Source organism: Muntiacus reevesi, chromosome 15 (genome assembly GCF_963930625.1).
Source record: "Muntiacus reevesi chromosome 15, mMunRee1.1, whole genome shotgun sequence".
In the NCBI taxonomy this organism is placed as follows: Eukaryota; Metazoa; Chordata; class Mammalia; order Artiodactyla; family Cervidae; genus Muntiacus; species Muntiacus reevesi.
Window position 1 is genome coordinate 29,613,136 of NC_089263.1, and position 12,251 is coordinate 29,625,386.

A 12,251-nucleotide genomic window follows, 5' to 3' on the forward strand; every position below is an offset into this window, starting at 1 on the left:
ACTTGACCTTCATCATCCCGGTGGAACATATAGCTCACCAGCATGTAGGTATTTCTTATTCCCATTTTACTGAGGAAGCTGAGGCTCAGAGTGGCCAGGGATTTGCCTAAGGCCACAGAGCAGATGTCTGCAGAGCTGGGGCTGGCACCTGGGCTGTTTCGTCCTAGAGCCTGAGTTTGTACCAGCTCTTCTTTCTCACCCCTCCAGTGTCAGCCAACCCTGTCCTCCTGTGGGGCAGTTCCTGCATGGCCTTAGGGCTCCTTAGTGCCAAATCAAAGCAAACCTCGGGGCAGGGGTTCTCTTAGATGGAGGGTGGGCAGCCCCACGTCAGGGCTCACTGATGGCCTCTTCCTGGCCACATGCATCCGTGCCTGCCTGCACTCCCTCCCCGCAGGCTCCCACACACCAGTAGTCATTAGTCTCTGGGCAGGAAGTACCAGAGACCAAGGGCAAGGCTGTGTGCTGCATGGCGCTGATAGCGTCTCGGAGGCTGAGGGGAATGGTCCTGGGAGGTCATGCGGGCCCTGGACCCAGCCTCGGTCATTGTCCAGTCATCCTCTTCACTGGGGTGTAGTATACGCCAAGCCCCATGCTAAGTGCTGGCGAGACTCTGAGTACGATGTGGCCTCTGTGTGGGAGGGGACAAAGCCCCAGCCCGAGTGGTCAGCGTGGAGAAAGGGGCCCGCCTGAAGCAGAGAGAGTCGGGGGGTGGGTGGCAATCAACACTGCTCGAAAAGCCTGGGCAGGGCCTTGCTCTGACTGCCTTGAGACTAACTCTGGGGCCCCTGTGTGGGTACAAGTTTGGAGCAGAGGGAACAAATGCAGACTGGACAGGCCTGCAGTGGCCACCTGGAGATCTAGGTTCTGTGTCAGGCATGTCCATGGAGTGAGCAATCCCATGTATTAATCCCTGCAGGCATGGTGAGAGGCCAAAGGGAAAAGCATGAGGTCTGACCCAAGGCTGGATGGCAGAGGGTATCTGGGGGTCCCTTGACTGGTCACAGGTTTGGCAGGAGCTGAATTGCTGGTAAGAATGGAGGAGAAGCATGGAGAAATGACCAGGGTCCCAGGGTACCATTCACCAAGGTGGAGGCGGGGGGAGAAACTGAGGTCTCTTTTGGACACATTGAGTCAGAGGTGGCTGGAGGTCATCCAGGAGAAGCTGTCTGATTGGCCAGACCAGTCAGAAGCTGAGAGATGTCTGGGCTGAAGGTCACCTGGCTCAGGTTACTTTTATCCATGGCTCTGATGAAGATTGACCTTCCTCAAATGAACAGTCAACACTGAGGTACAAGAGAGAATTCCTTAGTAGACGGAATCAAGATTCAGAATGCTTTCAGCAGGTTTTGGGCTGAGACCAACAAGCTGACATTTGCCTGAGATGATAAACGTGAAGTCCTCTGTGGAGCCGACACGGCCACGGTGTGGTGAAGGCCTGGCTGGCTTGGCCCAGTGCCTGCAGAGAAGGCCTGGCCTGGGGATCCGTGTTGGCCACAGACTCATGAGTCAGCAGAGTTGGGTGGTTGCTGAGCCCGACTGGAGGATGTTAAGCTGTGTGAGGGGAAAGATCCCAGCAGATCTCCGGGAGGACCCACCTGTTAAGCAAGATGAAAGGAGGTTGCTGTGTGAATTGCCCAATCTGCAATCTGGAGCTCTGAAGGGCACAGAGACAGTCAGCTTCCTCCTGCCTCCCCTGTCCCTGATTTGGTCACATCTGGAGCCCATAGTGACTTGAGAGGCTGGAAAACCAGGGAGGGTTGAAGAGTGAACAGGGGTTTCTCAGGAGAAGAGACATCTTGGGAGGGATGTGAGGGCTTTGTAAGTGCTGGAAGGTCTGTCGTGTAGTAAGTAGAAGTGGGGTGTGGCCTTGGGGAACGTGGGAACAGGACCCAGATACCCGGATCTGCAAGGCCTGCCATAGCGGGCCCTTCCTAAGGAGACGGAGACTGGTTGCCTGACCACGCAGTCGAGGTCCCCAGGAGGCCCTGTGCCCCCTGGAGGTGGAGGGCCAGGCACCCGACCCCGCTGAGCATAGATGGGTCTGATTATTAGAGCTGCTCCGCAGAGAGGCAGGAGACCCCTTCTGTGAGGGGCTCAGGCCGTGGTGGGCAGAGTGCAGGCAGGGGTTGAGGGGATGCTCACACAGGGTGGGGTGGGGGGAGTGCGGCCCTTGATGGCTCCAGTCCCTCCCCACTCTGCTGTCTCACCTCTTGAACTTCAGGGCTGGCTGAGGGGCCAGGAGCCAGCTAGCCTGGCTGTCACGGTCTCTAAGAGCCCCACCGGCTCCCCCCCATGGTACAGGTGGAAAAACTGAGGCCCTGAGAGGGGACGTGACCTGCCCAGGTTCCCATGGTGGGCCAGTGGCAATAGCAGCACAAGAACCCAGGCTCTGGGTGTTTCATTCATCCAGGCCACCTCCTGCACATGAGCCCCTTTGGGACTCACGGGTCTGTGGATACTTCAGCTGAGTTTATTGTCCTGCCCTCGTGACATGGCCCTCTACAGCCACACTGCAGGTCCCTCCTGACACAGCCTCAGGATAATACCAAGAACAGTGACCAGACTCGTCTGGCCCGGTGGACCCAGTGGCCCTTGCATTGCTTGCCAGGAACAGTCACACCAGCCTCCTCCCACTTTCCGGGGCAGCCTGCAGGGCTAGACAGCATTTACAACATAAATTATGAAGAGCCACGGAGAAGAGGGTTACTGTCTGATTCTGAGGGAGCATTGCTGGTTGATCCTGAAGCAGGGCCTGGAGCCAGCCTGGGGCCCCTCCCTCAGCTCAGGCATTAATGCAGAATACACCTCTGGCCGCAGGCATCTAAAGATCAAAAGAGGCCAAAAAAGCTTTTAAGAGCCAGGTTGCTGCGTGTGGTGCCACCGGGCTCCCCGTGTCAGGGCAGACATGCTTCTGCAGCGATCTCAGGTGTCAGGAAGGTGGCCACGGAGAGCAGCAGGTTCCGTCACCTGCAGACTGAGGCCTCTGGGAGTGTAGACCCTCATCCTCGCCTTCATCCCCATCAGGGCCTGTCTTCCCTCCCCTGGGCATTGCTGTCTGTTCTCCCGTCCAGTCTGACACCTTCCCAACAACTCTCCCCGCACCCTTGGGCGTGCCTCACACCTGAGCCTGTTCACACTTTTCTGTGCTTCCTCACTGTGCTTGGGGCAAGGCTGAGCTCCTTACGATGGCTTTGGGGTCCCCTTTCATCTGCTGTCTGACCCCCCCCACCACCATGCTCAGGCCTCTATGATGTTCTCACCTCTCCTCTCTCATCCCTTCCCACCCCATCAGAACAATGAACCAATTCTGAGACCCTGTTCCCATGCCATCTCCCGTGACCTGGACAGCTTTACACCTTCTCATTGGTTATTCATTCAGCAACTCTTTGCTGAGCACCTACCACATGCTGGGAGCAGGGTAGGGCTGGGGGTGCCCAGTGCCTGTGTCCATTCCTGGGTGGAGTGGAAGACTGAGGGGGCTGTCGCCTATGATCAGCCTCTGCAGCTGGCTGTGTGTGGCTGAAATGGCACTCTGAGGCTTTTGCACCGAGGAGAGCATTCCCAGAGAACCTCAGGTGGATTCAGAGACTCAGGCCATCCAGGCAGGGAAAGCCCCAAGTGACTATTTCCACACCTCTTATCTCAGAGAAGGGCAAGCTGAAGGCAGAGAACGAAGGGGCTTCATATCACACAGCAAGCTGGATGCTCCATCAGAACCTGGGTCCCTGATACCCAGCCCAGCACTGGGGCAGATGAGCCATGTGGTCCCCCTGGAGGAACCACGTGGCAGGGAGCTTGTGGGAGACCGGTGCCTCCTCGTGGTGATGGGGGCAGAGGCACTGGGGGGAGGAGCACCAACTGGCCACACTCACCCTTCTCTGTCCTCACCTCCGCAGAAGCCACGGTGAAAGATGACATGAACAGCTACATCAGCCAGTACTACAATGGGCCCAGCAGTGGTAAGTCTCTGTCGGTGCTATTCTGTGTGTACCAGAACCTCTGTGTGGCCCCATGCCAGAGGTGACCCTGGCAACCCCTAACATCCAGGCCAGGGACAGCTCGACCAGGCGGTCCATCTCCTGGCCCCCGTGAGCCATAACCACGGGCAGAGTTCTCAGCAAACTCTGGTGCCCGAGCTTGAGTGCTGGGATGGGAGTGCTCCAGGATGTGCGTGGGGGACCCTGGGGCGGAGAGGGGCTGGAACCTCGGAATCTAATGACTTCAGCGCTTCCCAACCTGAGAACCTTGCAGGATGAGCGTGAGGGGGGTGAGAGAATGCATAACTGGGTGTGAGAAGCAGCAGGCACTGGCCTGTCCTTGTTTATGCTGCATTCTTGCACTTCAGAAAGTCTCAGGGGACCTGTTGGTTTTCACTTATGAGAAAGGTTGAGTTTTAACATAATACTCAGTTCTTCGGGGTCTTGTTTCTCCTTATCCAGTGTCTTGAGTCTTGTAAGGTTTGGGTTTCACAGCCCTTGAAAAGTGAAAATGTTAGTTGCTCAGTTGTATCCAGCTCTTTGCGACCGCATGGACTGCAGCCCACCAGGCTTCTCTGCCCCTGGAATTTTCCAGGCAAGAGTACTGGAGTAGGTTGCCATTCCCTTTTCCAGGAGATCTTCCTGACCCAAGGATTGAACCGGGCCTCCTGCATTGCAGGCAGATTCTTGGCTACTGAGCCCTTAAATCCTTGTAAACTCCATTCTCAGGCTAGAAGGTTATAGTGTATGTCATGCTGAATACATCTGAATTTTGTCTTTTCTGCAATTTAGCCCCTTTAAGGCCTCTTTCCCTCCCTTTCTCCTCCTCCGAAGCCTTATCCAACCTGCTGATCTCAAAGACCACCATCTCTAGCCTGAAGCTCTCTCCCAGCCTACTCTCCCTATCACTTTAAAGAGAAACCTTGCCCACACTATGCCTACATTATGTAATTCAGACCCTTGATACTTCTCACTTAGAGCGAAGACATTCTGGGATGTCCTCCACCCTCTGCTTAGAATTCATCCTGTAGAAATTCATCAGTTTTCTGAGGGCACAGCTCTGGTCATGAGTCTCACACTGGACCCATTTAAAACTTTGAGTCCTGCTGACCATGACATTCAGATTCCTTGTCATAGCACACTGCTGGGTTAGTCAGGATGGGCTCAGTTATGCTGCAATGACAACAACCCCACATCTGAGCAGTTTAAATAAACCAACAAAGGACCAGGCCATACTGGCCAGGGGCTCTTTGCCCAGGCTGTTATCTCTACCCCGTCTCCATGACAACAGAACAGTTGTCATGCCTTCTAGAACAGTGTTGACCGCGTGGGTAGAGCACAGCTGGCTTCTGTAGCTTCTCCAGAAAATGCCACCGGTCACTTCTTGCAGGTGACTGGCTGAGGCCTGTCACATGTCTGCACCTGATAGGGAGGCATAATTCTCCCTCAGGGCAGGTGGTGAATATTGGGAACCTGGACCATCTCCCAAGGCCTCTCCCAGCAAAGCCATTCATACTCAGGGCACCCCCACCATCCAGCCCCGCCCCCATCAGGGCGCAGAGGTGCGGCCGGGGTGGAGAGTGACCCACACCCCTCCTTTCTTGCAGACAGCGGCGTCCCAGAGCCAGCTGTATGCGTGGTCACCACGGCCGCCATCGACATCCACCAGCCCAACGTCTCCTCTGACCTCTTTTCCATCGATGTGCCCCTGAAGCTCGGCAGCGATGGCACCGGTGCCAGCGCCAGCTCCGAGAGTGCCACCCGCTCCACGCGCAGCTCTGGCACCCGGGCCCAGAGTGACAGCAGCCAGACGCTGGGCTCCTCCACGGACTGCAGCGCCGCCCGCGAGGAGCCGTCCTCCGGGCCCAGCCCCTCTGCCCTGCCGCCGCCCCCGCCGCCATCTCAGCAGCGTACGGCAGAGGCCACAGTCCAGGAACTGTTGTCCCCGCTGTCGGAGGACCCCTGCCCCTCCCGGAGGGCCTTGGACTCCGCCCCCCTTGCTCAGTCCAGCCCAGAGGGCTCTGCCCAGCCCAGCCCTGAGCTGGAGCACAGGGTGAGTCTGTTTAACCAGAAGAACCGGGAGGGCTTCACCGTCTTTCAGATCAAGCCTGTCATCCATTTCCAGCCGGCCGCGCCTGTGCTGGAGGAAAAGTTCAGATCTTTGGAATCCAAAGAGCAGAAGTTGCACAGGGTCCCTGAAGCCTAGAGCCTCCAGGCAGGCTGGGAGGGAGGCGGGGAGGCAGCCATCTCGATGCTCCCCCGGGGCCCTGGTGGCCACCAAGGGTCACAGGGAGGGCCCGGGAGCCCTCCTGGCTTCCCTCAGGGTGCTGCCTGCCTCCAGGGAGGTGACGCCAGGCCGGGAGGCCACACGCCTCAGACCTCAAAGCCCAGAGCTGGCGCCTCCTCTCACCCTGCTCAGGGGAGGGTGGTGCTCATGGCTGGGTTTTTTTTTAAAAAACCACTTTTACAAAAACCAGCCTGTGGCCCAGCTTCAGCAGGGTAGAGCGTGGGGGCCAGCTCAGCCTCTTCCGTTGCCTTTGTTCCCGACGCCCACCCTGGACCCTCGGGAACAGCACTGTGAGCCGGGGCTCTCCAGCCCCACCCCAAGCCGTCTTTTCCAGGAATCCCGGGTGGAGCCCACACAATCACACACAGACCACCATCTGAGCCTATCTCATTTGTCTTCATTTTCTCATTTAGGCATGAGCGTTTCTGAGTCTTTTCGAGACAAATCTAGTTTCCACCTTCTTGGGACATAAAGGGATGGGTCTGGAGGAGGGTGGGAGGGTTGTGGGGGGGTGGGTGACAGCCATTTTCCAATCTTGGCTTTAATAATAAAAACCACCTGCACTGAGACTTCCATTTGGCAGAGGTGTTCCTTTGACTGCTAGTCCAGGTGAGGACCCCAGAGTGGCTTCTCTGGGTTTGGGTTGACCTTGAAAATCCACCAAGGGAGCCCCCCAACTCCTCTCCGGTATCCCCAAGTCTTTTGTAGAGGAGCCCTAGACCCTAGGAGAGAAGTGGTCACACTGCCTGTGTGACTCTGAACTAGTACCTTCCCTTCACTCATCTCCCCACCACAGTGGAGCTCAGAATTCTGTCTTCCTTGCCAGCAACTCCCAGACACAGCCCCCGATCCAGGGCTCCATTCCTCAGGGATCTCAAACTTAGAGGTCCAAAGCTGAGTGAGATGTCTTGCTCGCAGCCTACTGCTCTTCCCGGGTTCCCAGCTGGGGCACCACCACCCACCCGGCCGCGCACGTGAATGTTGGCCCCCTTCTCATTCCCCACGAGCAGTCAGGGATGCTGGCCACCTGCCCCAGACCCTCACAGCCTTGCTAAGGCCCAGGCCCAGCCTCTGACTCCCCCATGTGTGTCAGCCCCTCAAACTCCGGCCCAGGTGCTTGAGCCTGACCAGTGTGTCCCTTCCTGGAGAGCTTCCAAGGGGTTTTGTTTGTGACTGTGTTTTGTTTTCGATGTCCAGAAGAAAGAGGGAAGAGAATTTTTTTTCAGTTCAAGGGCTCCCGTTGCCTCAGATGAATTTCTTGGTGAGGTCACTGCTCCTAAATGGGCTGGTTGCCTGCCCCCAGGCCACAAAGAACATTCTCCTTATTCGTGGGGAGATCAGCATTTGTCAGAAAAGATGTTAAAGGGAACAGTGTCAAACGGAGCTTGTTTACGGGTGTAATCTGAGGTATTCCATCACCAGCAGCACAGTCATTCACAGCCACCATGACTGAGCACTCTGTTAAGGCCTCTACCCCCTGGGCTCCTTTAAACCTTCCAGTGGCCCTGTGAGGTGGAAAATCACTGGGCCCATTTTCCAGGTGTAGGACCCAAGGCTCAGAGGTTTAAGAAACTTCCCTGAGGTTACACACTCATAAGAGAGGCACTGGAACTGGAGTTCAGATCTGCCTGGCCGTGTGCTAGGTGCTGGGGCTCCCAGGTTGTAGAGTTTTTGAAAGCAAGGGGGTCATTCTTGGGTTTGTCACATATGGGCTGGGGGGTATTACATGATTTATAATCTCTAGGGCAGGAGCTGTGGGGTCTGTTCTTAGCGGTCTGCATCTGCTGGCCTAGAAACAGCTACCCTCCTTGGCCAGGCTCAGCCTGCTGAGCTGTGATGCCCTCTTGGCTGAGTTCCCGTGGCCCCAGCTCATGGGCTAGTGCTGGCCACCCAGTCAAGTAAATGAGCCTGTCCTGTGCCGGAGGTGAGACCCCCATGGCTAGCTGGCAGTCACCTCTGCTTGGACTTCTACTCCAGAGAAAAGGGCTGGGAGGAGAGCAGTGGGGTAAGATGGTAGGCAAGTGGCCCCACTCTCTCCCTCAGTTTCCCCACCTAGAAGAGCTCCACTTTTAAAAGCTGGTTTCTTAGGGCATTTACAAATGGCCCTGAGGGGAAACGGTGCCTGAGCACTCACGGTTGCCTTCCTGCCTGCCCAGGCAGTAACAGTGTTAGAGCTGCCGCACAGGCAGGTGGAGCCTGGTCTGACCTCTCCGAGGACAGAGTCCGCAGTCACCAGGCAGAGGAAGCCTCTCACCTGCCTGAGGGCAGGCGCAGGGTGGCGTCTCACAGCCTGGAGTGCAGGAGGTGGAGAGTAAAAGCTTTGGCTCTCACGGTTCCCCCGGGTACCACAGCCCAGCTATAGCTGGTGGGCAGCTGGGCGCCAGTGGAGATGGAGCCCAAGCCCTCCCTGGGAGGTTTGCAGCTCTGGGAAAGACCCCCTCCTTGCTCGTCGACTCACTCAGGGAGCCCACTCTGGGGCTCTCTCAGAAGGGAGGAGGGCCGAGTAGCAGTTGCTGTTTCCCGTAAGCCAACGAGAGGGTGGTCACAACGATGGCTCCCTCCTACTCACTTGCTGGGGGCTGGGGGCTCCTGGCGGGCTTCCCACTCTATCACAGTTTTGCAAAGTGGGTGCTGTCTCCCCTGCTTTACAGAGACAGAGGATGATTTATGAAATGACTCGCCCAAGGGCATACAGCTGAACTAGGAGCAGAATTCAAACCCAGGTCTGTCGGGATTAGATGCCATGCTGGATGTGGTGAGCCGAACTTTGTGGAATTAAACCAGGTATCATCAGGAGACCCAGAGAGGGAGTAGTCAGCCTGCACGGCTCCTCAGGCTGGAGGGACCTGCCTGCCCTCCCCGCAGAGCCCTGTGGCCCTTCCCACAGGAACAGCCTCCTGGCTCTGCCTTGCCACTGAAGCTGGAGAGGAACCAGTCCTGTGGCCCGGCTGGCACCCTGACGTGCCAAGCCTGGCAGCCACAACAAGGTTCAGAGTCAGCAGTGCTGGGGGCCGGCCCCCGGGCAGCGTGGCCAGAGCCCTGCAGGCCTGGCTCACTGTCCACCCGGGCCTTCCCTGAGTGACACGACCGGCCCCTCTCGTCAGCCCTCCAACCCAAACCTTGGCTGTTAGGTCACACAGACCGGGGTTTTTCACAGACCCTGTACAATGACTTAGAGGCCAGTGGCCTGGAATTCCCTTCACCACGGTGGCTCTTCACTCCGTCCGTGACTCTCAGCTCAGCAACACCTTTCTCACTCCAAGCTCTTGACGGAAGCTCCTGCCCCGGTGCTGCACCCACATTCCCCTCTGGTGTGATTTCCTCGTCTCTAAAGAGACCAGGAGTGGGGCTGTACTCTCTGTGAGCTGAGCAGAGCCTCATATGAGATGAGGTCCAAGGGAGCTCATCTTAGAAGCTTCCCAGGTGGCACTAGTGGTTAAGAACCCGCCTGCCAAAGCAGTAGACAAGAGAGACACGGGTTTGATCCCTGGGTTGGGAAGATCCCCTGGAGGAGGACATGGCAACCCACGCCAGTATTCTTGCCTGGAGAATCCCATGGACAGAGGAGCCTGGTGGGCTACAGTCCACAGGGTTGCAAGGGGTCGGACATGATTGAGGTGACTTAGCACATTTTACTAACGAGTCAACAGAACACCTGCACAGTCGCTTTACAAGGATACCCAGCAACTCTGGGGGCTTGAGAGGACATCTCAGGGCGAGGGAGAAGTCCGGATACCCCACCTCCACCCTCTGCCCCAGCTGCTGTGGTGCACACAGGGTGTGTGCCAAAGCCCCGGATTCTCAGCTCAACCCTGGTTCTGGTTTGCTGTATGGCTCCCAGTGAATCCCTGGATCTGCATCCTTCCCCTGTATGTACAGCAGGAATAACAACTCTCATCGCCTCCACCCCCACCCACCCCTGTGAGGGCAGCTGGGATAGCTAATGACATAATGGAAGGGAAAGCCCTTTGAGAATGTTTCAAGGGAGACACAGACAGACACCATCCTTATTAATAATGGATGCCTGGGTGTTGTGCTGCCTACTCACGTTCAGCAATTTTGGGGAAGGCTGCCCGGGACAAGCTCAGTTGTTTCACTTGCTGCTGCTGATAGTTTGGTGCGAGAAGAGGGTGGTAGATAGGGGCTGAGAGGACGTGTGCCCCAACCCCACTCCCAATACCCAGCCCAGGCACTGCTCCTCCTGAGCTCACCCTGCTCATATATCCCCACCGGTTCCCCTATAAATAATGCCCCAGAGTCACCCTGAGTTAAAGCACTGCAGTTCCAGGAGGTACCTTATCTGCCTTCCTCTCCTTTTCCCAGTATAAACCCCAAACCTACATCTCCATGGCATAAACTGAATGATGAATTCATAACTACTCTGGATTTTTTTTTTCTCTTTGCTCCAGCACTGAAAAGTTTAGTATTGTCTCTTGGTGAATAGTTAATTTAATTATCCAAAGAAAATGATGGAACATTTGCTGCTAAATTTATTGCAAACTACCAAAGAGACAGCGCTGGCATAATTTTATGCAGAGCCCCAGGCTATAGCATAGGGGAGCAGGCTGCCTATTCATCCTGAAACAAGCAAATGAAATTGACTACCCTGGAGATCAATCAGGACATTAAACACTGTGATGAATGTGGCAGAACTCTTCAGTGTCTGAGATTTACAGGGCACCTTTCACCAAGCGCTCTAGGAGCCTCCCCAACATCAATTAGGCCTCATAACTAGGTAGGCTCACCTCCACCTCCACTGCATAAGGAAGAGGCGTGGTGTTCTTGAACCTGGGTTTGCTAAATGCCACAAAAGATGGCCAGTTTGCAGACCAGATCCAGCACAAAGCCCCCTGCTTCCCTCAGCAAAGAATGTTTTGGAATAGAGGAGTCAGGCTCAAAGGGGACTGAGGGATTGGAGTCCAGACTGGGTCATGTTCTTGGTGCTTCTGTGCCTTGGCCACGCTGGGCCTTTCACCTGGGATATGCTTCCTTATTGGTTGATTTAGATTGAACTCGTCTCAGCTGTCTCATCTTGCTCCCCTTCACAGCAGCCGGCCCCAGTCAGGCTGGATAAGGTACGCCCTCTGTGTTCCCAGGGGCTTCCCAAGTGGCACCAGTGGTAAAGAACCCGCCTGCCAATGCAGGAGACATAAGAGACGTAGGTTCGCTCCCTGGGTTGGGAAGATCCCCTGGGGGAGGGCATGCAACCCACTCCTGTATTCTTGCCTGGAAAATCCTGTGGACAGAGGAGCCTGGCAGGCTGTAGCCCACAGGGTCACAGAGTCGGACACGACTGAAGCGACTTAGCATGCATGCACACTGAGTTTCCAGAGAGGAACTCGGGTTATGGCATGTGGTTGAGGGTATACTCCAGCCTAAGGTCACCACTCACTAGCTGCGAATCCTTTGGCAAGTGTCTTAAGCTCTGTAAGCTTCATTTTTCTCATTTGGAGAGTGGAGAATACTACAATACCTCATGGGGTTATGAAGCTTAAATGAAATAATGTCTGTAAAGCACTCAGCACAGCTCTCAAAAGTGATTCTTGTCTCCATTTTCCTAAGCTGTTTGATATCTGCCAACACGTTCACACAGGTTAAAGCTTGAAGGTATCTTGGAAGATTACCAAGTGCAATTTGCCATTTTACAGATGAGGAAAATGAAGCCTAAAAGGAGAAGGAATGTGACCAGGGCACCCCTGAGACCATATTAGAACCAGGATGAGAACCCCAGTGTCCCGCTGACCAGCCCACTCAGTGCTCAGCCCAGGTCCCAGACCTCACAGTTCTTTCCCCATGCAGCCCCCACACTGGGAAGGGAAACAGCCCTCCAAGCCGGACGTGAGTGCCCAAAACCACGTGAGCAGTTGTGGGATGCAAAGATGGGGAAGCCCAGGCAGATAAAACCTCACCATGGCCTGACTACTCACCAATCTGGGCACCAAAGAAAGTAAACACCAGCTTCCTTCCCAATAAATTCCTATTTCCAT

At 55.7% G+C, this 12,251-nt stretch overlaps 1 protein-coding gene across 2 annotated transcripts in view; it reads left to right on the plus strand.

Annotated features, from left to right (window-relative positions):
- Positions 1 to 6,726, plus strand: part of TMEM266 (transmembrane protein 266) — a 119,397-nt gene extending 112,671 nt beyond the window's left edge. For both annotated transcript variants that reach the window (XM_065906978.1, XM_065906979.1), the window contains 2 exons: positions 3,897 to 3,959; positions 5,585 to 6,726. In XM_065906978.1, the coding sequence (XP_065763050.1) occupies positions 3,897 to 3,959; positions 5,585 to 6,183 (662 nt within the window). In that variant the 3' untranslated portion in view covers positions 6,184 to 6,726. The remainder of the gene's footprint in view (positions 1 to 3,896; positions 3,960 to 5,584) is intronic.
- The last annotated feature ends 5,525 nt before the right edge of the window (positions 6,727 to 12,251 follow it).